We start from the raw sequence: 27395 nt of genomic DNA, 5'->3' as shown, positions 1-27395 counted from the left end.
TGTCCCCATCCCCATCCCCGTCCCCATCCTCACCTCGTCCCTCTCCCCATCCCCGTCCCCGTCCCTGTCCCCATCCCCGTCCCTGTCCCCATCCTCACCTCATCCCTCTCCTCATCCCCGTCCCCATCCCCGTCCCCATCCCCATCCCCGTCCCCATCCCCGTCCCCGTCCCCATCCCCATCCCCGTCCCCATCCCCGTCCCCATCCCCAGCACGACAGACACGGAGCTCCCTGCAGGGTCTGGAATTTAATTCACACGTTTCACGCCCCGGCTGGTGCTGAGGGGTAGCCCAGCTACTCGCTGAACACAGCCACGGCCCGGCGCCCCGCCGGCACGTAGCCCAGGGCGTCCACCTCTCCCCCGCCACGGCTCTCCTTCTGGAAGTGGATCTCCAGAGCATCCCTCATGGGCTCCTCGGCCAGCACGTCGGGGATCCCCGAGAGCAGGACGGTCCTGGCGCAGCGGGAGGGCTGCAGCTGCGGAGAGCACAAGGGTGGGCTGCAGCAGCCCCGTGCTGCGAGGCCCGGAGGGGAGGCAGAACCCTAAAGGGGGCAAACCCTAAAAAAAACGCACCCCCTCTGCCTGCACGGCGCTGCGGGGGGCAGAGCTCCACGAGCCCCCACCCGGTGCTGGCTCGCCCCGAGCCTGCAGGTGCTGCTTCGCAGCAGGGTGCGTGATCTTACCTGGAGGTTAGTGACCTCTCCTCTCATGTAGGGCGATATTTTGAGCTTGTATTTTGTTTTCCCGATAGGCACCTGGACCTGTCCTCTAGCGATTAGCTGCTCAGCCACTGCAGACGGAGAGAAAAGCCCTGAGCTCCCAACGCCCCCGCTGAACTCTTGGTTACATTCCTAGCACGGACACCAAGACTGGCACTGCCCAGCTCCAACTCTCCCATCCCCGTTCCCCGGAGTCTCTGCTCCATCTGCTCTCAGGAGACAACCAGTGCCCCCCGGAGCTGGCTGGATCGCTCCCCTCTTGCTGGCAGGCTGAGCTCCGTGTTCCCCACACACCTCCATCGTGCACGAAGGTCAGCACCACCTGGCCACAGTCGTCCAGGAACTCCCTGCTCTCCACCTCGCTGCCCCCATTTTTCGTTTTGCTGAAGAAGAGCTCCAGCTTGTCCAGTAGGATCTCCTCGGGGATGCCCCGGCCGGGCAGACCGGACACCAGGATGCTCCTGCTGCTCTGAGCGAGCCCGATCTGTGGGCAGCACGGGCCGGTCAGTGCCCCAGCAGGGCCGAGCTCGGGGAGCGGTAACAAAGCTGCAGCACCGATGTGCCGGGCTGAGCTGGTACCGGTGACCCAGCCCAGGAATTGGCGGAGCAGGACACGGCTGCAGGCCCTCGGGACGTACCTCCAGGGCGGACGGCAGCAGCACGTCCACCGGACTCGCCTGCACTCGCATTTGGCAGCGGTCAAGCTCCTCCAGGCTCTCCCCGTGGCTCAGCTCCACCGTGTGCTCCTTCACCTCAATCACCCTCTGGGCCACTGCGAAAAGGGAAAGCCCTCAGCCTGGTGGCTCAGCAGGACGGGACACGGAGCAGGAAATGCCTTGGGAAAAAGGCATGGCTTTGCAGGGTGCTGGCTTTGCCAGGACGGGCACTGCTTGTGAGAGTCGTGGCCATGGCACTCCTGCCAGCGAGGGGATGCAGGGCAGGCCTCAAGGGCCCGGACGCCTGCCCGTGGCAGCGCTCTTCTCGCCCTTACCCTCTGCCTTCTCAAAGGTGATGAGAGCTGAGCCGCCCTGCAGAGGGTAGCGGATCAGCGGGGTGAGCATCAGCTTGTTCACGTCCTCCTTGTCTGTCGCACGTCCCTTAAACACCAGGTTCCTCTCTGGCAGGGCAGGCAACATCTAGGTTAGAGCACACAGCAGCTGGAGGAGACTGCACCCCGCACGGGGCCTGGCCCAGTCCACGGATGAGAAGCAAGCTGGCGGCTCAAAACAACCAGCTGGCGAGCCTCAGCAGGGTCTCTCCTGTGGTCCAGCTGTGCCCAGAGTCCCAAAGCCACCACTTGTGGCACTGGCAGAGGAGTGCCCTGCGAGCACCATCACGCACCGCCCAGCTGCGTTTACCAGCGGCCCCTCCAGCCTGGCTCGCAACCCTCGCCAGCGCACACCGTGCCCACACGCACTCCGTTACCATTATCGGATCCTCCCAGCTCTTCTTCCTCGTTTCTTCCAGTTTCTTTTCCAACATCTCCTTCTCCTGCTTCAGCCCGCTCCTCTCCTCCTCCGCTAAAAAGATTTGGGACTGGAAGGAAAGGAACAGGGAGCAGTAAGGGAACCGCCGCGAAGCGCAGCGCTACGCTGCTCCCTCACCCAAGCACTCGGACTCGGCTCCAACCACACCACTTTTCTTCCCGACTCCCTGCAGCCCTGCCACGGCTCCCGGCTTTCCGCTGCGGCCCGTCCTCCCGCCACCACAGCACGAGCTCGTTTCCCAGCACAGGCCCCGCGTGCTGCTCCGCGAACCCCCCGCTGCGTCCCAGTCCCCGCAGAGCAGCGAGCTGAGCGGCGCAGCCCGGCCGCCCGCTGCCGCCTTCCCGAGCCCAAGGCGATTCCTCCGACCGCCCACCTGGAGGCTTTGGATCAGATCGTCTAGGGGATTGTGCTGCTGGAGGTTTTCCTGGATAAGCTCTCTCTTGTTCTTCACCTGTTGTATCCTTTGCTCTACGTCTTCTTTTTCCCTTTGTAGCATCGCGTTGTCTTGCTCCAGAGCGCCACAAAGCTCCTGTGTGAGAGGACCATCAGACACAGGCACCCTGCGGACCCCGTGCCGTCCCCACCGCGTGTCCAACCCCAAGCACAGCCTCGGAGCCCCGTCCAGGCGCTCTCATCCGTGCGAACACCCCCTCTCCGCCGCTCCTGCCTCGTGCGGAGCGGTTTGACAGATGACACTCCTTGGAAAAATAAACTCAAGAAATCTGCTGGCGTCTCGACGCGGGGAGCTTGCAAGGAGACGGGAGAACGTGGGAAAAGCCGCCAGCAAAAAGCCGCGAGGCGTCCCCAAGGGCCTGGGGCAGGTTGGGGGGCAACAAGCTCCGAGGAGCTGCGGCTCCAGCCCGGGGAGGCCGGGGGGGGTTTCTGGGCTGGCTGCGGCGGAGGTCTGGATCCAGACCCGACCCGATCTATCCCTCGGGGACCGGTCTGTGAGCCGGGCCGCACCTTGTAGCGCTCGATCTCCTGCCGGACCTGCTCGGGGGTCGTCTCCAGGCCGCCGTCCTGCAGGCCCTGGGGGCTGTCCAGCCGCACGAAGGAGCTCTGGATGACGAAGCGGGGGGGTCAGAACCGCGGTCCCCGAGCCTCCCCGAGCCCCCGGCCCTTCCTCTCCCCTCCCACCGCCCGGTACCGGGGGCTCGGCCCGGTCGGGAGCCCCGCACGGAGCCGTCACCTCCTCCGAGTCCATGGCAGGACCCACCGGCACCCCGGGAGCCCGCCCCCGCCGCTCCGCCCGCCCCCGCCGCTTTCGCTTTCGTTTCCGCAGCCCGGCTCCGCCCCCGGTGCTCGGCGGAGCTTCCCCCGGCCCCCCCCCGCCCCCCGGCGGGGCTGTCCCGGTGATCCAGCACCCGGCGGAACGTCCGTGCCCGGGTCCGGGTGGGTGTCCGGACGTGGGGATGCCACCGCGTGGCCGGTAGCGCGCAGAGGGGGCCGGAAAATGGAGCGGCCTCGTGTCCAGGCGCTCAATTCTCAGCCAGGGAACCAGAGACAAAGGATGAAGGCAGCTGGAATTAAACCACTCCTCTCCCCTCTCCCACCTGCGAAGAGAGAATCCAAGCTCTCAGGGTGTAGCTGAGTTTTGGGGGGTGAGACATTTCAATAGGGGCAGGAACAGAACATAAATCCTGCTTCAAGAACAGAAAAGAGGGGAAAAGGTTGTCTCGTACTGAGAACGCCCCTACTTCAGATCCTGAAATGCTCCCGAGGTCTCAGAAGTGCGCCTGGACTGCGATTGCTTTCCCAGCGCTTTTGGAAACACAAAGCAAGCCTGCACCGCAGGGAAAGGGGCCTGGCACCGCTGTTTTATACAACAAAACAAAATGGTTTTTAATAAACGTTTATTGACGCCGCCTTGTTACAAGGTTAGAATCGTAGCTTCTGGAAGAACCACTTGTTCTTGCCCGTCTTGTACCTGAAAGAGGAAGAACACAACTGTTAGAGAGACTGCTCCTGTAGAGACAGCACCGAACACGCACCCGATCCATCCGTGTCCTCCTTCTCAGGCAAAACACTGCGTGCCCCTCACCCACAAGTAATTCACCCGCCCTCTTCACCCCACTTTGCCAACTGAACCTTCCCTAAAAAGCTGAAGGCCCCAGGGAAGTGACAGCCTGCGGCTTTCCCCTCATTAAATCATTTTATAAAGGACACCCCCACTGCAGCAGCTTTCACAGCAAGGAGCGGGAGAGCAGCGCGGGGCATCTCCACCAGACGCTTGATTTGGATTTATCTGGAACGCGCCCGGCGGGGGCTGCGCACAGAGCACAGCCTGCAGGCACTGGCAGAGGGGGCAGGCACCGCGCACGTGCTTTAAAACACCCAGCTCCCGGGCTGGCGGCAGGACGCCCTGCCCAGGAGAGTTTCTGAAGGAAGGAGCTTCCGAAGCGAGCGCTGAAACTGAGGATTGTTGACGTGAAAGGGTTGGGGGCAAAGCGTCAGCGCTGCCCTGCCACGTTGAGCCTGGTGACACGCATCCCATGGGACACGAGGCACTAAGACACCGAGAGATCGCCGTACGGCACGGGAACAGCCCCACCTGCGCTGGCGCAGAGCAGCAGCAGCGAGGTAAGTGCCAACATCAGCTGAGCGCTGCTCCTAAGCCACTCCTGCTCTCAGCGAAATGCAGTCTCTCAATCCATGAGGCTGAACTCCTCGTTGGGTGAACAAGCACGCCAGGAGGGAAGTAATCCACTCCAGAAACACGCTCGAGGGAGTTGGAGCAGAAGTGTCCAACCTGGGGCTCAAGCAGGGCTGGGGCACAACCGCGCCACCTCCTCCAGCGAGCGCTGGCGCCACGAAGAGCTTCCAACTCACCTCTCCTCAAACTTCACCTTGGCTTCACGCCTTGCCTTGCGTTTCAGAGCGGGGTCCCTGAACACGTCCTTGTTGACAATGGTTTTGTCCAGGGGAATGTCAACGGAATACCTGGACGAGAGAGCAGCGCGGTGTGAGACAGCCACCGGATGGCCACGAAGGGTGAAAAGACAGTAACAAACCAGACCCCTCAAACGCGTGAGTTAGGGCCATGTTAAAGAGCTCGAGCACTTAAGTCAGTTTAGTTCTGGTAGTCAAACCACCACTAAAACATCCAGAGACATTTAATTCAGTACACAAATCAAAGAGGTACATTTGTGGCAGCAGACGAGCACCTCTGTCCAGCACTTTGCATGCAGCAGCTGCAACTGGACAGGAAAACCAGTACTGTGCCAAAACAGCTGTCACAACCACACCCTCCCAATTGCTGTAAGGGCTCTTCCACTGACATCCCAGTATCAGCTGAAGCTGAATGTGGCTGGAGCGAAGAGCCAGCTGGGGATGCCAGCAGTTCGCTGCTCTCTCACATCAGCTTTACAACCTCCCGAGTTGTTTTTGCAGAGCGCGTGCCTCGCACCCGTTCAACCACGCGATCCAGAACCTCAACGCCCCCCGGCACTCCGCAAAGAGAACACACGAGAGCTGCGGGCGCTGAGAGCACACAGCGCTGCTCCTGCCACCCACCAGCCCCCAGTCCCGCCGAAATCACCGCGCTCACCGGGTGGGCATCAGGTGGTTGTAGTTGTAAACCTTCACGAACGACTTGATCTTGGACCTCTTCGCTATCTTCTTCTTGCCCATCGCCGCCGTCACCTTCCGCGGGTAGCGGTCGATGCCCGCCACCAAGGCGTGGCTGTAGGGCCGGTCGGACGTGCCGTCGTCGATGTTCTGAAACACACCGCCCGCCCCGCGATGGGCCCCGCCGAGCGCCAGCCCCCTCGGGGAGCCGGGAAAGGAGCCCCCCCAAAGGCACCGACACCGGGAAGGGCGGCAGCGCCGCGGGGCTCTCAGCCGCTGCCCAGAAACGGCCGGGGGTGGGGGTCCGGGACCGAGCCAGGAGCGGGGGCGGCCCCGCAGGCCCCCCGCAGGCCGGCCCCGCGCTCACCTTCACGATGACGGCCTTGCGCCCCGAGTAGCGGCCGGCGAGCACCAGCACCACCTTCCCCGGCTTCATAAACTTGCCCATCTCTGCGGACACAGCACGCGGCGCTCAGCGGCGGGCCCCGGCCGCCCCCGGCCCCGCGATGGCGGCGGATGGCCGCGGATGGCGGCGCCGGCCCCCACTCACCGACACAGCCGCTGCGATGGCGCCCACACCGGAAAAGGAAGCCAGCCGCCCTTTCACCTTGCGTCACTTCCGTTTCAGGGCTCCACGACGCGGGGTCGCGCATGCGCAGAGCGGCACCGTGGTTGCCAGGCAACGGGCCCGGGGCCGCTGCAGGCCTCGGGCCTCCCCCCGGTGCCCCCGGTGGCGGCGGCGCGAGGCAGACAAGAAGGCAGCCACAATTTGCTCACGATTTCATTTCAGAACCGGTCGCAGCCCGCGCCCAGAGGTGCTGCCGTTACACCAAGCACAGTCTTCCTTCCCCCAGGAGTTACAGATAGATAAATTAAACTCTGATTATAAATATCACAAAGGGAGCTAGCGCGCTCGCGGCACGAAGGCTAGGAACCGACACAAATTAAAACGGAGTAGCTGGAAACGTATTTTCCCCACGCGCAGGCTTGCTAAAGCGATTAACGCAGCCGCTAGGGAGCACCACACCACTGGCGCTGCGGGCTCCGCACAAAAAGCTTCGAAAAAGGAGTTTTGGGATTTCCGCACAAAGAGACCTGAACGCCAGCCCCACACCCGGCAGCGTGACGAACATCGCTGGTGCTCTGGGTTTCGGAGCCACCAGCGCAGGAGACGCAGGGGCCCGGTGCCTCAGCAGGATTTGTCCCCAGTTTTCTTGGGCATTTGCACTGGGGAAAGCAAATCGCACACCACCGAGCAGCTGCAAAGTAAGCAGCTGAAGTCCTGCGGCCATACTGCCCGCTCTTCCTGGCGGAGGTGGCTCGCTGTGGCACCGCTTAGATCACAGATTTTGAGAAATAACCATGCAGACACAGCACAGGAGCTCAGCTGTGGCCTCCTGTAAGGGACTTGTCCCACATACAGGCTCCGTGCTCAGGCTTCTACTGCGCCCAGCCAGCACCTGGCGTAGCACGTGCAGTAGCATCCGCTCGCCAGTTTTGCTATTCAGAACCGCATGAGGGCAGGGTGGGGTGCTGTACTGCACCCAACCTCCAGCATCAGGACACCATAAGATTTCCCTAAAAGCAAATATAAATTTCAAAGAGCCAAATTTGGTCTTAAAAAAAAAAAAAAAGCCAGGCTTCTGGAGCCCAACAGCTGCCTACTTGTGGAAAGTGGATGATCTACAATAAAAATACATCAAAAAGCATCTTTGATGTTTTTCAGCTGCCGGACGGCCAGGTCAACTGGGAGGTTGAACTTCAAGTTGCTCAGGCGACTGAGGATGTTGAGTGCACTCTCAAAGCCTGTGTTTGCCATGTAGCTCCATGGCTGGTAGTGAGATTGTACCAGAGCTCCGGATTTGCAGATCAGATTTACCCAGGAGACCAGGCGCTGCTCATTTAGCGCCATACACACCAGAGCTTTCAGTTCAGAGTCCGCACTGCGCTTGAAGGGATCATGCTCAGTGAGGACAGTGTGTATCGCCGTCAGCAGGCTCTGTTTCGGGGTGATGGCGACTCCTCCTGTCACAGGCAAGGCAAAGGACTGGGAGAGCTTGCGAGCTGGAGACTCCACAAAGGCTTGTCCGTTCTTAGTGTTGTAATACTTCACAAAGAGTTCCCAGGGATGCATTGTCTGCGGTGAGGAGGTGAACGCAGGAATCAAGCACGCAATGGGTGCCAACACCAGGCTCATCCCTTGAGAAGAGGCGTAGAGCCCGTGAGCCATCAGGTCTCGTAAAGCAATGGTCAGCTCCTTCCGCACAGCCAGAGTCAGCTCATCTCTCCCTCCTAAGGGAATGTCCTGCAGATCGGAGGAGCTGATAACATGGTCTTCCTGCTGGTGTTTCACTGCTAGCTGCCTTACCCGGTCTACTGACAGCTCCAGTTTCTTAATTAAGGGGGAATAGTCCTTGTTGGCTTGGTCCTTCTGCCAGAGGGTACGAGGAATCTGACCAGCAGCACAACCAAACTGACTAACAGCAAATATCTGCAGCACAGCAAGCATGCGACGCATGAGGTGCAGGCCCGTTTCTCGCATCTTTCTGGCATCTTCTGGGTTCACTGATCAGGTTAGAAAGAGAGGAAAAAAATACTCTCATTAAGGAGTGAGACCTTCATTGCTGAGCAGACCAACATCTCTGCTCTGTCATACACACAGTGGGAGTACACATCTGCTCCTCCTCCAGCAGAGAGAGACTTTCCTTGGGAGCTGTTGTCAGTAGGACTGATGGTATTTTTTCTAGTTGCAAAGCGCTGAACCCAACCAGAAAAAGCAAACTTTTCAATGGTCCATTCTCAATAATCAGATCTGTCTTAAATCACATACAGAGAAGAAATCCTACAGCAGCTTTTTCTGGTGGGCAATACAACCAAAGACAAGATAGTGATCAGTCTGTAGACACTATAATATCAAATGGGTAGTTTAAGATACTAGACCCTTTGCTAAGGAGATCACTGGCTACTTTCATGAAGCTTCTGGTCTCAGCAGCTGAACACATGCTTACTCCTGGCACCATTATTAAATTCAATTTCTAAGAGTAGCCACACTAGGTAAGACCCAAAACCCATCCAGATCAGTATTCCATCTCTCCAAGTGGCAGATACTTAAAATCACAAAAGGTAAAGGGATTCTATTTCCTCTAGTACATTTTTCTAGCTCCAACAAATTCATATAAGTAGACAAGTCTAAAATTATAAAGAACACTGGATCCATCCAGCCCATGGTACCTGCTCACAGAACTATTAACTCAAAGAGCAGTCCAGCCACGTGTACAAGACAAGGCTGCTCAATCTTTCTGCACTTTGTGCTAAGTATCAGAACCCCTCTATTCCTGACATCAGTTGAGGACCAGTCCCACTCCTCTCTGCCACATGTTCCAGCTCTGCAACTGCTCTCATGATTTCGCTTAAGAAGGGCAAAGAAACTGGACGCAGGCCTTCTCTCAGTGGGATTAGTAAAGAATCGAAGCCAACAGCCAGGAAAAAAAAAAAAACAAACCCACAAGCTAACGTGACTGGATGCTGGTTTGTGCCCAATGAACCTCAAATGAGCTAGAGCAGGAATAGAAGCTCCAAGCCAAGCAGTGCCTACCTCTGTTTCCAGAAGACCGGGTATTTGGTTTACAGGAGCCACCACCATCTTGTCTACCTGCACACTCACAGTGGCCATCTTCTGCCTTACCCGAGCTTCCGACTTCATCTAGAAGAAGAGTTTCACACTATTACTTTACAGTTGTGAGTTTAAACTGCGTATCCCAAGTACTGAGGTCAATATTCCCTTAGACCTCCTTGCACCTTCCTTGTCAGTCTCATTCTCCCCACCACCAGCTCAGAGAGATCTGTACTTCACCATGACCCAGGCACCATCCCTACATCCATCCTCTGACATCTGTGGCCTTCCTCCTCATAACTATGTCAGGGAATTACAAAACAATACAATCTGCTCATCTAAAAACTGAGCACTGACCCTGAATGAAGTTGATGAACATTTCAAGGTCCCTTATTTGCGTCTTCAGTTGTTCCACCAGCTGCTCCTTCACCCTGGCTGGATTAACAATCTGTGCTATGGCAGCATCCACACGCTGTCGCAATTCCTCTGGAGAGAGCGTTGCAATGTCTGCACTCAAGTCCATGTCCAGCTTCTTTATCAGCTCATCTATAATCATCTACGAAACACCAATCGGTAGCATGATCTCACCGTGCAACGCAGCTGCCCACAAGCTCCAAAATACTCCATTCACTACCTTGGCAACAGGCTCCTTTGTTATACGTTGAAAATTACAAGAGATGACAGGATCACATTTGTGCATGCAGACTAACTATTAATACTGTATTACAGCTGCCAGTGAGAAGCACAGAACGAAGGATTTGGCCAGTCCTTAAGAGGCTCACAAATCCTAAGCAAAAAGCACACGCAGAATGACTTCAAGAGCCTTACCCGTTGTCTTTCCATAACCACAGACTGTGGCAGAGAGTCATAGCTGCCCTCTTGGTAAGCAAACGTCTCCAGGTCATCCAGCTGTGTCTTAAGCTGCAAGATCAGCTCTCTCTGCTTTTCCTTCTGGACCTCAATTCGCTCCTGCTTCTCCTGTTCACTCTGAAAAAAGTCACCAGTAAATAAAATTAAACATTTACTGTCATTGTCAACAGAGAACAGGATCATGGCATGAGAACTTCCTTCAGTTCATGCAATTAACTACTGAACACTACAAGCCATTTCAAGAAAAAGGTGTGTGCGCACATCAAGAAGAGCGTCACATCAGTTCATCTGACAGAGCAAGAGTCTCTTCAAACCTCCCACAGCCAAGCCCCATCGCGCAGGGCTGGAACACAGGACACGCTGTTCCAAGCACCCACACAACGTTTGGGCATCAAAGATCCTCCAAGACGCTGCCGTATCTCAGCATCGTACCGAGCTGAGTTTTCGCCGTGTCTCAGCGCTGAGCAGTAACACACCGAGCTGGGTGTTTTGAGGGCCGTCCCAGCAAGCTGGCTTCAGTGCGGGAGGAACCTGCACGCTCCTGCGACCGAGCTGCCCGCAGACCCGCCTGCCTGCTCGCTCTCTACCTGGAGCCTGCCGCGCCCTGGGAGTGGCGCGCTGCCTCCGGGCAGAGCCGTGCTGGGCGGCCACGGCAGCCGCTCACCTCAGCCAGCGGCGGGCAGGTGCACAGCTGCAGCTAACTGGATTTTAATCTGAATCACAGAACCATTTGGGGTGGAAGGAATCGTGAAGCTCATCTCGTTCCACCCCCCCTGCCGCGGGCACGACGCCTCCCACTAGATCGGGTTGCCCAAAGCCACGTCCAACCTGGCCTTGAGCCCTGCCGGGAAGAGGCACCCAAAGCTTCTCCAGACAGCTTGCGCCCGCGCCCGCCGCCCTCGTAATTAAGAATTTTACAATCATTAGGGTTGGAAAAGCCCTCCAAGATCATCCGGTCCAACCACCGCCCTAATACCAACGCCACCCACTAAACCATGCCCCTTTTGAGGAATTTACGGAATTTCTTCCTTATACCTAACCCAAATCCGCTCTCTTCAGTTAAAGCCACCACCCCCCGTCCTGTCACCGCGCTCCGGGACCGGTTCCCTCGGCACCTTTCCCGGCGCTCGCTCCCCTGCCTCGCCCCGCGCTCACCGGGCCGTCCCCGAGGCCGTGGGCGAGGGGCGCGGGGCAGCCGCGGAAGGCGAAGTCCTCGAGGTCTCGGATCAGGCGCTGCTGCTCGCCGGGCCCGGCCCTCGCCACCTGCCGCAGCCGGAATTGCACCTGCGCGAAGTGCGAGGCCAGCGCCAGCAGCGCCCCGTGCAACCGGCGCCGTTCCGCCCGCAACCGGGGCACCGACCGCGGCGACCCCGCCGCCTCCTCTTCCTCCTCTTCCTCCTCTTCCTCCTCCGCCGTCACGGCGCCCACCGGCGCCCAGCGCTCCCCCGGCCCCCCCGGGCCGCCCTCCGCCTCCATGGCGGCGCTACCTGCGCGGCGCCCCGGCCGCCGCCATTTTGTGCCCTCGGCCCCCGGTGCTCGGGGCCTGCGCGGCACCGGAGCCACCGGGCCCCGAGCCGCCACAGCGCCCCCTGGCGGCTCGGCGGGGCCCCGGGGCACCGAGCCGACCGCCGGCCCCCCCCCCCCCCCCCCGTCCCCGCTCCCGGCCTCACCGGGTCCCGGAATAGCTCGGGGCGGGGCCCGGCTCGGACATGGCGAGGTGAGCGCGGCCCGGGCACGGAACGGAGCCGGGGAGAGCACCGGGGGAGGGGGGCGGACACCCCCGCTGGGCACGGGGAGCGCCCTGAGAGGGGTCTGGGGTACGGGGGCTCGGGACTGGGGACGTCCCGGCCCGGTACCGGGGGGACCCGTGGTTTGCCGGGGCTCGCTGTGTGTTTGGGGAGCGCGCGGGGGTAGCCGCTGAATAAGGAGCGTGCTCGTTTTGGGCCCCTCACCACTAAAAAGGACATCGAGCGAGTCCAGAGGAGGGCAGCGAAGCTGGTGAGGGGTCTGGAGAACAGGGCTTACGAGGGGCGGCTGAGGGAGCTGGGGTCGTTCAGCCTGGGGAAGAGGAGGCTCGGGGGCGACCTTATCGCACTCTACAGGTACCCTAAAGGAGGCTGTAGCGAGGTGGGGTTGGTCTGTTCTTCCACATGCCTGGTGACAGGACGAGGGGGAATGGGCTAAAGTTGCTCCAGGGGAGGTTTAGGTTGGATGTTAGGAAGAGAAAAGGTTGTTAGGCATTGCAATATGCTGCCCAGGGAAGTGGTCGAGTCACCATCCCTGGAGGTCTTTAAAAGACGTTTAGATGTAGAGCTCAGTGATATGGTTTAGCGGAGGACTTGGTAGTGTTAGGTCAGGGGTTGGACTGGGTGATCTTGGAGGTCTCTTCCAACCTAGATGATTCTATGATTCTGTGATAACCGGCCCCGCAGCGCAGACCCTGATGGCATTCACTGGGACAAACACGGCCCAGCCCCAAATCCCTGTCCCGCACCTCACGCACGGTCCCGGCCCGGTGCTGTTAGGCCAAAGGCATCGCGGAAATGCCCGCTGCGCTTGTGTTTTAGCAGGCAACACGCAAAGACGCTGTGGTACGACCGCCCGCGGTACGTCTTCCTGGAGTTCTGCGTGGAGGACAGCAGAGACGTTAAAGTCGTCATCGAGGATCACCGGGTGGTGTTCAGGTGAGCTGCTGCTGCTTCGTGAGCCCCTGGATCGGGGAGGTTTGGGGGGACAGGGAGGACCCTATAAGAGCTTGTGGTACGTGGCCTCAGCCCCGTCCTAAAACAAGTGTTTGTGTTTTGGCAGCTGCAAAAACGCAGATGGAGTGGAGTTCTACAATGAGATCAACCTGTACGGCAGGGTGAACTCCAAGGTGAGACCTCCCCATGAAACTGTTCCCTGACAGCCTGTGGCAGGCTTAGAATTAAACACGGCCTGTGATGCCACAAACAGCACTGCTTTGAGTTGAATCCGGCCTGTTTCCTGAGAGCTTGAGTGGAGCAAGCACGAGCCTGGGAGCCCTGAGCTTGGGTCTGTCCCTAGCAGCACGGTGCTGGGCCACAAACAGCCCTCCTCCACGGTGCTGTGTCCCGCAGCCTGGGAGTAGCTGAGCGTGTATCCGCAGTGGAATAGAGAGGAGTCTGGCAGGCACTGAGGTGAGGCATCCCCATCTCTTGGCAGGACTCACAGGATAAGCGCTCTGATCGCTCCATCACGTGCTTCATAAGGAAGTGGAAGGAGAAAGTGGCATGGCCCCGTATCACCAAGGAGAACATCAAGGTGTGTATGGCATCCTGCAGTAAAGAGAGCCCGGGGGGCTGTCGGTCTCCAGTACGCTGGCTTCCTGGGTTCTACCTGCCCCCAGGATGGACACCCTGGGGCACCCCAACACAGAGCCCCCAAGAGCCGGAGCCAGGAATGCTTCCCGGTGCCTGCCAGCCCACCTCTGCCCTCTGGCATCCCTGTCCCTCAACGTGGGCAGGGTCAGGATCGGTCCTTGCAGACGCAGGGACATTCTCCCATGCCTACCCAGCCCTCGTGCTGTTTGGGAGCACAGTACTCGCTCCGTGCGAGGTCAGGGCCACCAGGTCCCCTCTGCGCTGCTCCCTCCCTCAAGGTCTGCTCTCTCTGCCCACAGCCAGCTTGGCTCTCCGTCGACTTCGACAACTGGCGGGACTGGGAAGGGGACGAGGAGGTGGAGAGGGCCATGGTGGAGGAGTACGCCGAGGTGAGCCAGGCAAAGCGCGGGCTGGGTGCTCGGGGAGGCAGGGTGAAGCCGGGCACGCAGAGTTCCCATGACGGATCTTTGTTCCCCATCCAGCTCCTGCAGAAGGTCACGGACAAGGGCCCTGCCCCGACCATGGATGACCTGGACGTGAGTAGAGCCCCGAGCTGCCTTCCCCAGGCGCTGCAGGAGCCTCTGGTGCTCCACTCGCCCCGATTGCCATCCCCGGGGCTGGAACACGCTGCAGGGATGCTCCCGGGCAGCACTGGACGGTTGCTACCGGCCCCATCCCACCTCGCTCCTTGTCCCTCTCCGCAGGACGACCTCTGAAGCCACCTCCCGTTGGCCACCGCCGCCACCGCGAGGCTCTCCCGGTGCACCGGCAGCAAACACCGCCGAACCGGGAGGCGGGCAGGACTCGAGAAGGAGAACGGAGCCTCCTCCGGGAACGCTGCCGCTTCCTAGGTCTCCCTAGGTCTCCCAGCGCCGGTTACCGGCGGGGGCAATAAACGCCAGCAGCCGCCGCCCTGCGCCCGTGTCCGCTGTCCGGGGGAGGTCCGGGGGGCGCGGGAGGAGGGGGGTGGGGCGTACCGGGAGGGGGTGGGGCGTACCGAGAGGGGGGCGGGGCGTACCGGGAGGAGGTGGGGCCTCCAGGGAGGGGGGCAGGGCCCCGCAGCCCCGTGTCCCTCGCCGCTCGCCGTTGCCTGCCGCTGGGCCTGTTCGGTTCCGCCGCCACCATGGTGTTCCAGTGCCAGCGGGACAGCTGGGCCCGGCAGGTAGCGGCAGGGCCGGCGGTTATGGCCCGGTAAGGCCCGGTCCGGTCTCTCACGGCCCCGCCGTCTCTGTGTTGCAGTTCACCACCAGGGTGGTGTCGTGCCAGGCGGCGGAGCTGCGGCCCGAGGGCGGCGGGGAGCCGGTGCGGGGCTTCCAGGTGGTGCTGGAGGACACCATCCTCTTCCCCGAGGGCGGCGGGCAGGTACGGAAGGGCTGGGGGCAGGATCTGGGACTGGGAACTGGGATCTGGGACTGGGAGCTGGGACTCTGAACCGGGACACTGCACCGGGACCGGGATCCGGGACGGACGCTGATCTGGGACAGGGACCCGGGACCCTGAACGGGGATCCTGGACTGGGACCCTGGTCCGGGACCCTGAACCGGGACTGCGATCGTGGACTGGGGCGCTGAACCAGGAACCAGGACCCAGGACTTGGACCCTGAACCAGGAACCGGGACCCAGGACTGGGACCCTGGACTGCGACCCGGGACTGGGACCCTGAATCAGGACCCTGCACCGGGACCAGTATCCTGGACTGGGACGCTGAACCGGGACAGGGACCCAGGACTGGGACCTGGGACTGGGACCCTGAACCAGGGCCTGGGACCAGGACCCGGGACCCTGAAGCAGGACCCTGCACCGGGACCGGGACCCAGGCCCGGCCACTGACCCCCATCTCCCACAGCCCGACGACCGCGGGCTCATCGGCGACGTGCCGGTGCTGCGTGTCACCCGCCGGGGCCCCGAAGCCGTTCACTTCGTGCAGACGGCACTGGAGCCGGGCGCCGCCGTGCTGCTGTCGCTGGACTGGGAGCGTCGCTTCGACCACATGCAGCAGCACTCAGGTCCGGGCCCGTTACCACCGGCAGCACCGAGCCGCAGGGGTGGTGGGCAGAGCCACACGGTCTGGGCCGAGGTGGGGGTCAGTGCCCGGTTCGTCTCCCCTGATTTGGGGAGGGGGAAGGCTGACCCGACAGCGCTGTGCCCAGCGGCTGTCCCCAGGGCTGCCTGGGAGGGGAAGCCCTCCGTGGTTTGTAAACCGGCTGCGGGCAGGGCTGGAAGCAAACGATCAAACCGCTGGGGAGTGCTCTGAGCACGCCGTGTTGCCCTTGGGTTCCCCCGGGCCGCGAGGCAGCAGCCGCCTCCTCCGTCTGTTTCCAACCACGAGCACCAGCCCCGCACCTCCAGGCATGTGCCTGGGATGGTTCCCAAATGTCATGGAAACGTCAGCAGAAAAAATACACTTTGGCAGAGAATTCTCTTTCCCGTGTCCAAAATTCAAAGCCGTTGCTTGCACATCTCTTCCAGGACAGCACCTCATCACTGCCATTGCAGACCTGATGTTTGGATTCAAAACGACTTCATGGTGAGCAGGAAAAAGGCTCCTTTTAACCTCAGTCTTGCCTGGTTTGGCGTATGCCACTGTGCTGGGCCGTGAGGAGGTGAACGCTGATAATTCGAAAGCAGTTTTGCTCTTGGATATTTCATTTGACCACAGAGGGCCTGGGAGAATTGACTGGGCTGGAGACGAGCTGTACAAAGTATTTGCTTTGTCTTGTCGTGTTCCGAATGCATGGTGTGCTTCTGATGCTCTGTAACTAGCAGGGAGAGGAGGGAGGTGCGGTTTGTTTCAGTCACCACGTTCCCAGCAGCTAGTCTGGGATGGCACTTGGTGCTGCGCAGGGGGATCTTCCAGCTGCTCTTCTCCCACAGCGGCTGATATTCCTCATCCGTGCAGGGAGCTGGGCCGTCAGCGAAGTGTCATCGAGCTGGACACCCCCTGCGTGACGGCGGAGCAAATAGAAGCCCTGGAGAGGAGCGTGAACGAGAAGATCCGGGAGAGGGTGCCCGTGACAGTGCGGGAGCTGGCTGCGGATGACCCCGAAGTTGAAACAGTGAGCGATGGGGTAGAGAGCTGACGCTATCCGTGGGACCGAAGCGGTTGTGGCACGCGTGTCACCTCCTTGGCTGTTCTCCCCCTTTGCTAGGTGAGAAGCCGTGGCTTACCGGATGACCACACAGGGCCAGTGCGAGTTATAAACATCGAAGGCGTAGACTCCAACATGTGCTGCGGGACTCACGTCTCCAACCTGAGCGACTTGCAGGTAGGGGGGCTGCAGCCCGGTTACCTTCGGGAGCCTTGCTCCACACGTTCAGACTGAGCACAACAAAAGTCCTGGAGATCCAGGGTGTGCTGGAAATTGTCCTAGTGGTAAAGGGGTGGGGCTGACCACCTGTAAGGGTAAGAGCAAAATACCGTTCTCCTTTTCTGACCGGAGTGTTTTTCTTTTCAAGGTTATTAAACTCCTTGGCACAGAAAAAGGGAAAAAGAACAAAACCAACTTGGTTTTCCTGGCAGGGAACCGAGTTCTGAAGTCAATTGAACAAAGTCACAACACTGAGAAGGCTCTAACCTCACTGCTCAAGTAATACCCCTTGCACTTTGGTTCTTTCATCTTTATTGTTCCTTCTGACAAATATAACATAAACCTTAGGGTGCATCTGCATAGTGTTTTTTGTGATACGCTATCTGCTTTTGCTCCCTTAATAAATCTTTTCTTCATCCTTCTAAGTATCAATTAAGGTTCTCCTTTTTATTTCAGAAACGGACCCGGTGAGCACGTTGAGGCCGTGAAGAGGTTGCAGGGTTCAGTGAAGCTGCTTCAGAAGGTATGAGGATGGCTGAGAAAAGCACACTGTGTCTGCTCCCCGCAGGCCCAAGCTACTGAAGTTTAGGCATCCGTTTTTATCAAAACTGCTCCATCTCTGGGAACAAAGCTTGGTGTTCACTCTGCCTTATCCATCTTATCCATTCACTTTTCTTTCAGAATAACTTGAACCTGCTTAGAGACATTGCTGTTTTGATAGCGCGGGACTTCAAGAGCAAACCTGTTCAGAGTCAGCTGTTTGTGTTACACAGGTATGGGGAGTTCAGGGAAAGGGGTAGGAAGCCACGATATTATATGATTTGTGACAGCTGCATCTCTCTGACACCTACTCAAGCTTATGACTATTGTTTAAAAGTCAAACATTGCTCATGGATGAATATAAACAAGGTGAACAAAATATTAAACTGACTGGGCCTACTGGAAGGTTGTGTAATGAAAGAAATGTGTAAGTTATTCAGTCACTGAACTCCTCTGATTTTATAGCTAGGAAATAACTGTGTCTGATTTCTTTCTGCCCTCAATATTTTCAAATAAAACTGAGGAGCTCAATTTCTTAAACACTTAAATAATTCTTAATATATCCACAGAAACGCACAAAAAGGATTTAGATATATAGGAAAAAAAAATAGTCTCCATCCTAACAGCGAGAGACCAAAACCCCAGGCACGATCATAGGCTGCTCTTTCAACTTCTCTGAGGGCAGTGGGAAATTTTAGTCTTAAACAAAATGGAAAGCTAACAAAAGCTAAACTTAGGTACTGTCACTGCCTTTGGTTTGTGATTGATGTTTTGGACTCTGGTGTGGATTTTCTTCTTCCTCTCTGAAGTGGCTTTTTACCCATCCATGCAGGAAAGAGGGTGACTCTGAGTTCATGAACATCATCGCTAACGAGATAGGGACAGAGGTGAGTCATCAGTGCAGCCTAACCTGACACCAGTGGCGTTTTCCTTCAGGTCTGTAGCACAGACAGGGGCTGACTAGGCTTCTGTTTGTGCCACAGCCACAAGCTACAGATCTCTTTCCTTCCAAAAGTTGCACGAGGTTATTGTCCCCAGCAGCCATAGTGCACAGGGGGATCCCCAACGGTCAAGAAATACAGCAGCAAAAATTCCGAGCACTGTAGAAGAGCCTGTCCCTGAAAAGCCATACAGGTCTTCCTTGGCCATGTTAAGGATACCCCAGTACCTGTTCTGCCCCCCACAACATAGGATTCAGTACAAGAGATTCTAAAGCTTCTCTCCCTCTTATTTCAAATTGAGTTTTGGTCTCAGTAATGAACTCACGACTTGCTTACATGCTTTAAGGGGACCTGTAGCTGGTGTCTCTGTACCCTTCCCGGAAAAGGAGGGCAGTGGCTGTTGTGGAGCAAGGTCTGTCTCTCTGTCCACAGGAAACCCTGCTGTTCCTGACCGTGGGAGATGAAAAAGAAGCAGGACTCTTCCTTCTAGCTGGACCTGTTGAAGCAGTTGAGAATTTAGGTCCCAGGTACCACGTTCTATGATTTCTTTAAAATCAGTAAGAATTCTGACTAAGCAGCTGAGCAATGTAATTAGACTATGGACCCTTCTTTGCTGCCTGGAGCAGGTTAGGGCAGGCTACCCTCTTCTCTGTGAGTGGCCTTCAGCACGTGCTATCGTTACTGCAGGGTGGCAGAGCTGCTGGGAGGCAAAGGAGCGGGGAAGCGAGGCCGCTTTCAGGGCAAGGCGACCAAAATGAGTCGGCGAGGAGAAGTGGAAGCTCTGCTCCAGGAATTCGTCAGCCACCAAAGAGCTGAAACATAAAGAATTCTCAAAGTACAGCTGTCTTCCATGCTTTGCATGATGTCCACCAAGTTCTGTTTCAGAAAATAAAGACATTTAAAAAAAAATGCATCTCTTGTGAACTGATTAGATGCTCATGGAAGACAGGGGGAGGGAAACCGCCATCACCGTTTTTCTCTGACACTAGATGCTGCGAGGTTTCTTTAATTTCCCCAGACAAGTGGTACACTTCTTAAGGAATTAAAGAGTTTAATAATGACCACTTTTATAAGCTTCCTACAAACCAAGAGAAGGGCCCTCTGCCTTGCAGTGTATCATGGCTTTTAGTTTGTACAAGTTGCTTTGTGAACCTATTTATTCACAATAAACTGGATGCATTTAAAAAAATATCAGAATACTGGTAAGAAGCAGAGGGTTTGAATATGGTATTTTCAAGCAGCTACAGAGAAAAATGATTCAAGTTTTTATGCCGAGCCTTTGTAGGGAGAAGGAGAGAAACGTGGCAGGAGTTGGAGGGATGCTCAGATGAGTGAATCCCTTTTAGAAGACCAAACTAAGCTGGTCACCAGTTGTGGCTGCTTACTGCTCAGAGAGAACTGGGAGAGAAGACACGATGCAGTGCTGAGCCTGTGAGCAAGTCTCCATGAGCCCTTTCTTTAAAAACAAGAAACTGGCTTTTTTTTCCTGGCTACTCAGAAGTCTCTGCAGATGCTGGAGGGCTGAAGGTGGTCGTGCCAAAGCCCCTGCTGGGGCCCCGGGCTGCTGCTGCCCTCCGGACTTGGTGCTTCCTCAAACAGCAGCCGGCTGCTGACCCAGCTGTGACATGCTGGGAGCAGCCTTCAGGTAGCACCAGCTTCGTCGCTGCAGTCCTGAAGCTCTTCTGCACTAGCACCAAGCACGTTATTAAAAAAGGGACGTTCATCTGCTTGTGGGAGGCCTGGCAGAGCCATGGTAACGCGTACGTGCTGGCTCTACGCGAGAACTAAATGCAGATGGAACCGCCGCCTGGCGCTTTGTTCTGCAGGCAGACAGAAAACCACATCCAACCCCATCACACCGGGCGTTTCCTAGGCTATACCGATGCAAAACCTCCTGGATTAATAACTCCTCCCCACTGCCTCTCCGCTTTGCCTTTTCTGCCAGGGAGGTTCCTGAGGCTGCCGCAATCTCAGCTGCAGAAACAAAAGGGGCGCTGCGGAGCCACGCTGAAAAAGCCTGAGTTGGGAATAGGTTTTTAGGAAAAATGTTTTTTTTTCCCTCCTTCCTTCCTAGATCTAGCACTACAGCTTTAGTCCAGATATTGATAATAATCAGGGAAATAAAACACGAGAAACCTCCGTCCTAAAACCGTTTATCTGCCACGAGCGCAGGGGATGGCAGCAGCCTCAGCACCTGCAGTCTCCTCCCCTGGCTGCACGGAGCAGAGCCCCCCGCCAGCTCCCGAGCTGTTTGTGCACGGCAGGATCAGGCCAAGGGTCAGGGCTGTGCAGGCCACCAGCTCCTGCTGGGACGCTTTGCTGCAGGAGGAGGGCAAGCAGCAGCAGCAGCCCTCGCTCCCTGAGTTTTATTGCGGGGTTCGGGTGATTTGTGGTTTGGGCTTCACCACCACGGGGCACCGGGCACCGGCTGAGCCGCACGGGGACACGGGGGCTGCAGGCAGCCTGTGCGTGCACCGTGGTGTCCCCGAGAGCCACCAGCCTGCACCATCATGCGCACGAGCCCCGCGGGTACGTGTGCTGGAGCCATACCAATGGGGCAGGGGGTCGGGGATGCAGGAGAGCCGAGTGGGGCTGCACCGGGGCAGCTCGACCCCAAACAGCCCAGACCCCAAACAGCCCGGCCGGTCCTGAGGCTGTGCTGGCTGCCGGCAGCAGCGAGGTGCCACGCGCGTGGCGCACCCAGGAGCCCGGAGCAAACAGCTCGAAAGCGGCTTTGCCTCCCTGCCCAGAGCCCCTGTCGCTGCTGGATGTGGGCCAGGACAGCTCCGCGCTCTTCCGAGGGGCTCCCGGGCTGTCCTTTCCCCACCCGGTGTATTTCGGGCTGCAGGAGGACGTGGGGAGCCCGGCGCTGCCGTTCCTGGTGCTTCCACCCGCGCCTCTCAGGGACAGGAGCAGCACCCCAGGAGGGACGTCCTCCCTCCAGCCCCCTCCCGGTCCCTGCGGGTGGCACTCGGTCACCATCCCCATGCCCACGAGACAGCTGAACTCACCAGCTAAATACACCTCCAGCTTTAATAAAATACCCTTTTTTTCCCTCTGTATACGTGCACACACACACACACACACCCTAAACCCCACGCTGCTTCACGCAGCAGCAAATACCGAACACCGGGGCCCATGGGCTGACGGGCTACGGGCCTGCGGGCTCCCACAAGCCCATGTTTGTCTCCAAATCCTGCTCCCCCCCCCCCCAAAAGCCCGCCCGTTCCCGTGACAGAGCCGCCTCGCCAGCAGACCCTGAGCACCCATGGGCGCGCAGCACCCTGCTCCCGGCGGTGCCACCCCTGTCCCTCGTGCCACCAGCACCTGTGGCACGGCCGGCACCAGCGGTGGAGTCGTAACGGGGTCGCAGCCGTAATGGGGAGAGAAACCAGCACAAACCCCACGGTCCCACGGTCCGCTCCTTGCTCCCAGCGCGGAGCCGGGGCGGCCGCGCCGTTACCTGGGGGGACACCCGTGCCACAGCCCCCCCGCTAGACGCCCTTCTTGTCCTGCGTGGCCAGGAGCTGGGAGACGCAGTAGGGGATGAGGCCGACGGTGGCCAGGGGCACGGCGGCGCTCTTGCAGAAGGAGAGGACGTAGAAGAGCAGCTGCAGGTGCGAGGGCGGCCTGAAGGCGTCGAAGAGGTGCAGGACGAGCAGCGAGGCGGCGGCGCAGCCCAGGCGGAAGGGCAGCTGCCGGCCCTGCTTCCCCCGGCAGCTCTCCAGGTACATGTGGGAGTTGAGGGCCAGCCCCAGCCCGAAGAGGATGCCCAGGTTGCGGAGGAGGCTTGCGAAGGGGGTGGTGTCGATGTGGACCCACTCGGGGTGGGCACACCACCTCTGCGCCTTCTCCAGGGTCCAGAGCAAGTCCACGCCGAGCGCCCGCAGCAGCAGGTAGAAGCCCAGGGCGAAGCTGAAGAGGAAGGTGGTGACGCCCAGGTACCTGCGGAGGCTGGCGTGGTAGATGGAGCGGACGTGCTGGAAGGTCTCGGCCACCACCATGCCTGCGGGGAGAGGAGGCACCGCTGCTCAGAGCTGGGGGGGCTCCGGGGGGGCTCCTGCGTGGTCAGGGCACCCCGACGGCCACCGCTGCACCCTGAGAGCCTCCAGCCCCTCGCCCTTTGGCCGCCTCTCCCCACGGCCCCCCCAGACACGGGCAAAGGCTCGTCCTGGAGGGCAGCGGGCACGGAGCCTCAGCTCTTCTGCTGCACGCGGCGGGGGGCCGGGAGGGGGATGCTGTGGGGCGGAGGGGACCCAGCGGGCACACTCACCGGAGAAGACCCCCGCGATGACCTGGTGGGGGAAGTGGGCGGCGATGAAGACTCGGGACAGACAGACGCAGACCTGGACCGCCCAGAAGCCCGTCCAAAGCGCCGTCCACAAAACCCTGCAAGGGGCAGAGGGGCTGCGTCAGCACCGGGGGGGTCGGCTCCTGCTGCCATCGGGGACCCCCGAGACGTGCCAATATGGGATCCGCTGCCTCCCTTTCATCTTTGGGGCCGCCCCAGCCTGGCCCCCAGTTTGGGCGCACAGCTTACCAGTACTTCAGCGTCTTCGACTGCCTCTTGCCCGACACGATGGAGAGCAGGGCAGTCACCATCACGTAGTACACGCCTGCTGCGCCCATGGCGTGGCCGGAGGGGCTCCCTGGGTGAGAAGGAAGCCCCCGGTCAGACCCCCTTGGGAGCAGGCTGTCCCCTGGGGCTCCCACACAGCGGGGTCGTGGCACCGAGCGCCCATCCCCAGGTGGGTGCCAGAGCAGCACGAGGAGCACGATTGTCCTGTCCGGCAATCAGGACAAGGCAGAGGGCAGCGACCACCCTCGATGGCTCGTGCCAAGGCCACTCTCAGCCCCAGGCCGGCTGCAACCACGGACAGAAAAATACCGACAGGGTTGCAGTGGGGCCGAGTGAGCCCCTTCCCCGTGGAGCTGCTGCCGGCACGCGGCTGAGCACGGCCCCAGCAGGATTTGTGCTGAGCCACCACGTCTGCGCACACCGAGGGTAAAGGTCCGCTCCGCTCCGGGGCTGCCCTGCCTCCGCCCCACCAGGGCAAGGCGGTGGCCCCGCAGCTCGGTGATAACGGCTGAGATAACGGTCCCAGCCATGCCAACACCCACCCCGTGTGATCAGGACCCCTGGGTCCCATGGACAGAGAGTCCCCGTGCTCCCCCCCTGGGGTGCGGGACCCTACCGGGGCCGGTCTCGCAGGTGAGCGGGAACTGCTGGATGGCTGGGGTGGAGGCGTTGCTGTAGTAGTCCGTCTCGTGCACCCACCAGTAGGGTCTCTCCCCAAACAGGATCCTGAAAAGAAAGGAGAAAGGGGTTTGGGGTGGGCCCGGGTCCTGGAACAGGCAGCACGGCTCCGGTCCCCGCTCTGGCTGGGAGCTGAAAGGGGCAAAGGACCCGCAGGGGGTCCAGGGCATCCATCGGGCACAGCACCCAGCTGGGGGTTCACAGCAGGCACTGCCTGGCCTTGTCCCCGTTATTCCTGGAGCAAGAACTTCCCAGGAGCAGGCAAACGTGCTGAGAAGATGTCTGCTCCCCCCGTGCCTTTTCCAGGCTGAGAGCGGCCACCCCATGGTGCCAGCAGAGGGGGAAGCCACCCGGCCCCATCACACGCAGCCAGCGTGGGCATCCCGGGGCATCCAAGCCCCAACCAGAGCACCCAGCGCAGCTCCCGAGCAGCCTGCAGGGCCCAGCCGTGGGACACAGCAGCCCCCAAGCCCCAGCACAACGCCAGGCGCCGGATGGCACAGCAGAGGTGGCACCGCGCTGGTCCCCTTGTGCCACCGGCACCACGTCCCGTGGCTGACACCGAGCCGTGCCGGGCTCCAGCTGATGGCGGGGGGGGTCTCTGTGTCTGTCTGCAGCGGGCTGATTCCTGCCTGCCTTTGGGGAAGGGGGAAGAGCCTTTGCTGCAAAGCTCGGGGATGGAGAACGCCAACCATCACTGCCAGGCTTGCAGCCGAGCCGCAGGACCTCACGTCAGGGCTGGGTGCGCATCTGCCCCGCGTTAACGTGAGCCCAGCTGTGCTGGCACGCCCCGGGGGAGCCGCGGCGCAGGGCTACTCACCACTTGAAGACGAGGTTGAGCCAGTCCCCGATCACGGCCACCCAGATGAGCCGGATGCCCACCGGCTCGCAGAAATGGAACCAGAGAGGAAAAAGGACGAAAAAAGTGTTCCTGAGGTCGGCGGCGAAGGAGATGAAGAGGAACCAGTCCTGGGAGCCCTGGAAGTGCTCCTGCAGCCAGCGCGTGGCCTGGATGCCCGCGTCGTGCAGGACGTTCATGCCGGCCTCCATCCTCCTCCTCCTCAGCTGCCTCCCGGCGGGTCCGGGCTGCCCCGCGCCGCGCCGCGGTTTTATACCCTGCGGGCTCGTGTTTGCTGCCGGCAGGTCGCTTGTCCCGGCGCCGATCTTTGGACCCAAAACCACTTTTGCCAAAGGTGCATCACCGGGGGGTTGTTACAAACATGTTTGGAAGGACTTACGTAAAAACAGGCAGCGGGGAGCGTGCCCGGCGGGTGCCTTAACCCTTCACCACCCCTTCCTTCTGCACTGCCAGGTGCCTCTGCTGCTCGGGGTGGGATTCTGCAGCCCCCCGCTCCTCCTGGCTCCCAATAAATCACTTTAACTGCTCCTAGTAGAACCCAGCATTTACTCTTTTAGCAGGGCAGAAGCTCAAGCACCCGCAGAGGGATGGAAAAATGCTGCTCCCATCCCCGGAGCCAAAACCCCTGCCTGGTGCACAAGCACCCTGCTGCCACGGCATCTGCCAGGCCGACTTAACCAGGTCTCTGCTCGTTGGGAGCCTTTCCGAGCTGTTTTGGGAGCTCCTTGGAGGCTGAGGGCAAAGCTTGGAGAGGTGCTGGCTGCTGGCGATGCTGTCCTGAGCCCTGCGGGGTTTCAGGACCTGTGCAAATGAGGCACGGGGAGCAATCCTGCCCAGCACACCCCTGGGTTAGCCCCTCCTGATCTGCCAGACCCCATCCATGGTCATGGAGGTGAGGACATCCCTTGTCGTGCCGGGTCCCTGCCCGGGGCCTCTCCACCCCAGGCTCACGGTGCTGGCAGTTTTATCTCCCTCGTCCCCCCTGGGAGTTAGCAGCGAATGAGTAACACGGAGCTGGCTGCAGGGGCCCAGGACACTGGGGTCAGCCTGGCAGGAGAAACCCCACATCCCAGGGGGACAAACCCCGTGTCCCAGTGCTGGCTGCCCGGCCGCTGCCGCAGAAAAACACGGCCCGGTGGTGTGGTGCGGGTGCCCATGGGGGGCAGGAGCAGACAAGGGGGCGTTAATGATTAGCAGCCAGTGAAAACGCACCACTTATCTCTCTCCTCGGGAAAGTTCGGGTCAGGAGCCTTGAACCGCTCCCCGCTGCGGCCCCCAGCAGGCAGAGGTCACATCCAGGCAGCGAGTGGAGGCACCTGGGGGGCATCCTCCTCCTCCTCCTCCTCCTCCTCCCTGCCTGCCCCACGGTGACCAACACGACATCCTCCTCCCTGGGAGCACAGCCCAGACAGTGCTGGCTAAAGCCAAGGAAGGGTAAAACGTTGGCAAACATCTGTCCCCTTACGGCAGCGAAGTGGTTCGGAGATGTGCCGTGAGATGCTGAGCTGTGAATGATGCTCATGCTGAGCTGATGCCACGGCAGAGCTGCAGCCGTGAGGGAGCACCGCGGGTGCTCTGCGAGGAGCTTTGCCTCGGCTCCTAGGAGCTGGGGCTTTCCTCGTGCTCCCAGGGAAGGGGAATGAGGGCATGGACCAGCTCCAGCCCCGTGCTCGGCCACTTTGGTGCAGGCTGGCAGGGTCCAGCCCCGCAGCAGCCTCCCTGTGCTGGCCACGGAGAGCCCCGATGCTCACGGGGTCACCCCCCTCCTGCTGAGCGGGGGATTCCCAGCCACAGCCAGTGAAAATAAAACCCCAAACCAGAGGGGAGCTGCTCGCCACCATCCTCCCAGCCCAGGATCCCGATGCCCTCGGGGAGACCAAAGCCTCCCTTTCCCAAATGGAGCAGAAGCTTGCATGGAAATGGGATTGCTCTTGCAAAACAAATTCCCCAACAGCTCATTTCAGGGTCCTCAGCCGAGAGCAGCTTTTGGCCAGCGCGAAGGAATTCAGCAAGCTTGGCTCCCGCGTCAAACATGTTTTGAAACAGTCGGTAATAAATTTTCCCTGAAAAGCTTCACTACAGAAAACGAGGGCAAAAGGTGCTGGGGGATGGGGACAAGCATGCGCCAGCCCCCTTGGAAAGCGCCACGACAGCAAAAACTGGGATCGCAGCTGGGAGAGGCCAGGAGCCAGGACGGGAACTGGGATCGGCGGCTCCCCTGCAGCCACAACAAGCCGGGGATGAGCTGGCAGCCCGGGACCTTTGTGCCCTGCGGTGACAGCAGCTGGCTGCAGGACTCGGTGTCCCAGCGGCTCCCAAGGCACCGGACACGGGCAGTGCACGCGCAGCGCACGCCCCATCACACCCGGCTGCCCCTCGGTGCCAAGGTTTCATCCAGAAGTTTCCCAGCCCGCCGCAGCGCCGGCAGCGGGGCCGGCGTCGCCTGCGTCAGCACGCGGGCAGAGTCCAGGCAGCGCCCGCAGACACAGGGAGCACGGCCGCAGCCGTCCCGGCACCCCCAGGACTGATGTCCCCAAGTGTAAATGCACCAACACCCCCAGGAGTGATGTCCCCAGGTGTCACCTGGCCATGCAGAGCCACCCCCTCCCACCCCAAATCCTTTCCCTGTGCCGCAGCAGCTCAGCCCCGGTGCTATCCAAGCTCCCTGCCGGACACACGCTGCCATCAAATCTCCTCGAGGCCATCGTGGCACAACCTCGAGCAGCTCCCACGGCGAGGGCAGGTGCCCGCGGAGCCCCCCCTGGGGATGCAGCAGCCGGTGTTTGGCAACCGCAGCCACGTGCTGGGGCTGGGCAGTGGGGTCGGAGCCAAACGGTCCTCACCAAACCCATCCCGGTGCAGCGGGGACGGGCTCCCGGGTCCTGCAGCTGG

At 59.8% G+C, this 27395-nt stretch overlaps 6 protein-coding genes across 8 annotated transcripts; 2 read left to right on the top strand and 4 right to left on the bottom strand.

The window, feature by feature from the left end:
- Nucleotides 1-228: 228 nt before the first annotated feature.
- IFI35 (interferon induced protein 35) lies at nucleotides 229-3548 on the bottom strand. 2 transcript variants are annotated; one of them, XM_080565316.1, is made up of 9 exons: nucleotides 3397-3548; nucleotides 3171-3266; nucleotides 2581-2736; nucleotides 2146-2256; nucleotides 1712-1856; nucleotides 1359-1492; nucleotides 1015-1204; nucleotides 685-791; nucleotides 229-477 (listed from the first exon to the last, which is right to left on the bottom strand). In XM_080565316.1, exons 1-9 carry the CDS (start codon nucleotides 3409-3411, stop codon nucleotides 295-297), a joined length of 1137 nt encoding a protein of 378 aa, XP_080421442.1. In that variant the 5' UTR covers nucleotides 3412-3548; the 3' UTR covers nucleotides 229-294. The 2 variants fall into 2 exon arrangements, with proteins under 2 accessions (XP_080421442.1, XP_080421441.1); XM_080565315.1 differs by having other exon boundaries at nucleotides 3355-3465.
- Nucleotides 3549-4043: 495 nt separating this feature from the next.
- Nucleotides 4044-6982, bottom strand: RPL27 (ribosomal protein L27). The gene is made up of 5 exons (XM_080565322.1): nucleotides 6325-6982; nucleotides 6142-6224; nucleotides 5755-5924; nucleotides 5037-5147; nucleotides 4044-4134 (listed from the first exon to the last, which is right to left on the bottom strand). Exons 1-5 carry the CDS (start codon nucleotides 6425-6427, stop codon nucleotides 4086-4088), a joined length of 516 nt encoding a protein of 171 aa, XP_080421448.1. The 5' UTR covers nucleotides 6428-6982; the 3' UTR covers nucleotides 4044-4085.
- Nucleotides 6540-11827, bottom strand: RUNDC1 (RUN domain containing 1). The gene is made up of 5 exons (XM_080565312.1): nucleotides 11413-11827; nucleotides 10216-10374; nucleotides 9745-9943; nucleotides 9370-9477; nucleotides 6540-8339 (listed from the first exon to the last, which is right to left on the bottom strand). The coding sequence occupies exons 1-5, from the start codon at nucleotides 11731-11733 to the stop codon at nucleotides 7474-7476; spliced, it is 1653 nt and encodes a 550-aa protein (XP_080421438.1). The 5' UTR covers nucleotides 11734-11827; the 3' UTR covers nucleotides 6540-7473.
- PTGES3L (prostaglandin E synthase 3 like) lies at nucleotides 11825-14508 on the top strand. 2 transcript variants are annotated; one of them, XM_080565324.1, is made up of 7 exons: nucleotides 11825-11974; nucleotides 12828-12941; nucleotides 13066-13132; nucleotides 13441-13539; nucleotides 13898-13987; nucleotides 14081-14134; nucleotides 14303-14508. In XM_080565324.1, the coding sequence occupies exons 1-7, from the start codon at nucleotides 11967-11969 to the stop codon at nucleotides 14312-14314; spliced, it is 444 nt and encodes a 147-aa protein (XP_080421450.1). In that variant the 5' UTR covers nucleotides 11825-11966; the 3' UTR covers nucleotides 14315-14508. The 2 variants fall into 2 exon arrangements, with proteins under 2 accessions (XP_080421450.1, XP_080421449.1); XM_080565323.1 differs by having other exon boundaries at nucleotides 11849-11974; nucleotides 12825-12941.
- Nucleotides 14509-14602: 94 nt separating this feature from the next.
- Nucleotides 14603-25033, top strand: LOC308181742 (alanyl-tRNA editing protein Aarsd1-like). Its single transcript, XM_080565314.1, has 12 exons — nucleotides 14603-14760; nucleotides 14838-14960; nucleotides 15445-15604; nucleotides 16068-16125; nucleotides 16498-16654; nucleotides 16748-16864; nucleotides 17055-17185; nucleotides 17363-17429; nucleotides 17588-17679; nucleotides 18279-18333; nucleotides 18820-18914; nucleotides 19075-25033. Exons 1-12 carry the CDS (start codon nucleotides 14722-14724, stop codon nucleotides 19208-19210), a joined length of 1230 nt encoding a protein of 409 aa, XP_080421440.1. The 5' UTR covers nucleotides 14603-14721; the 3' UTR covers nucleotides 19211-25033.
- Nucleotides 21403-24694, bottom strand: G6PC1 (glucose-6-phosphatase catalytic subunit 1; the record flags this gene model as incomplete). Its single annotated transcript, XM_080565317.1, has 5 exons — nucleotides 21403-22393; nucleotides 22661-22776; nucleotides 22928-23036; nucleotides 23583-23692; nucleotides 24465-24694. The coding sequence occupies 5 exons, from the start codon at nucleotides 24692-24694 to the stop codon at nucleotides 21882-21884; spliced, it is 1077 nt and encodes a 358-aa protein (XP_080421443.1). The 3' UTR covers nucleotides 21403-21881.
- Nucleotides 25034-27395: the final 2362 nt, after the last annotated feature.

Source organism: Anser brachyrhynchus (genome assembly GCF_964034855.1).
Source record: "Anser brachyrhynchus genome assembly, chromosome: 22".
NCBI classification, from domain to species: domain Eukaryota; kingdom Metazoa; phylum Chordata; class Aves; order Anseriformes; family Anatidae; genus Anser; species Anser brachyrhynchus.
This window is presented reverse-complemented; position numbering and strand designations above follow the sequence as displayed.

Bases quoted from the DNA above. Each gene is read 5' to 3' on its own strand.
- IFI35 (XM_080565315.1), bottom strand. From the start codon at position 3,411: ATGGACTCGGAGGAGGTGACGGCTCCGTGCGGGGCTCCCGACCGGGCC. The intron at 3,267-3,354 runs GTACCGGGCGGT...TTCGTCATCCAG, and splicing joins CCGACCGGGCCGAGCCCCCG to AGCTCCTTCGTGCGGCTGGA. The intron at 2,737-3,170 runs GTGCGGCCCGGC...CCTCTCACACAG, and splicing joins AGGAGATCGAGCGCTACAAG to GAGCTTTGTGGCGCTCTGGA.
- RPL27 (XM_080565322.1), bottom strand. From the start codon at position 6,427: ATGCGCGACCCCGCGTCGTGGAGCCCTGAAACGGAAGTGACGCAAGGT. The intron at 5,148-5,754 runs GTGAGCGCGGTG...TCTCTCGTCCAG, and splicing joins AACCACCTGATGCCCACCCG to GTATTCCGTTGACATTCCCC. The intron at 4,135-5,036 runs GTGAGTTGGAAG...TTCCTCTTTCAG, and splicing joins AAGGTGAAGTTTGAGGAGAG to GTACAAGACGGGCAAGAACA.
- RUNDC1 (XM_080565312.1), bottom strand. From the start codon at position 11,733: ATGGAGGCGGAGGGCGGCCCGGGGGGGCCGGGGGAGCGCTGGGCGCCG. The intron at 10,375-11,412 runs GTGAGCGCGGGG...GACTTTTTTCAG, and splicing joins ACGGCCTCGGGGACGGCCCG to AGTGAACAGGAGAAGCAGGA. The intron at 9,944-10,215 runs GTAAGGCTCTTG...GGTGTTTCGTAG, and splicing joins TGGTTATGGAAAGACAACGG to ATGATTATAGATGAGCTGAT.
- PTGES3L (XM_080565323.1), top strand. The intron at 12,942-13,065 runs GTGAGCTGCTGC...GTGTTTTGGCAG, and splicing joins GATCACCGGGTGGTGTTCAG to CTGCAAAAACGCAGATGGAG. The intron at 13,133-13,440 runs GTGAGACCTCCC...ATCTCTTGGCAG, and splicing joins ACGGCAGGGTGAACTCCAAG to GACTCACAGGATAAGCGCTC.
- LOC308181742 (XM_080565314.1), top strand. From the start codon at position 14,722: ATGGTGTTCCAGTGCCAGCGGGACAGCTGGGCCCGGCAG. The intron at 14,961-15,444 runs GTACGGAAGGGC...CATCTCCCACAG, and splicing joins TCCCCGAGGGCGGCGGGCAG to CCCGACGACCGCGGGCTCAT. The intron at 17,186-17,362 runs GTAATACCCCTT...TTTTTATTTCAG, and splicing joins GCTCTAACCTCACTGCTCAA to AAACGGACCCGGTGAGCACG.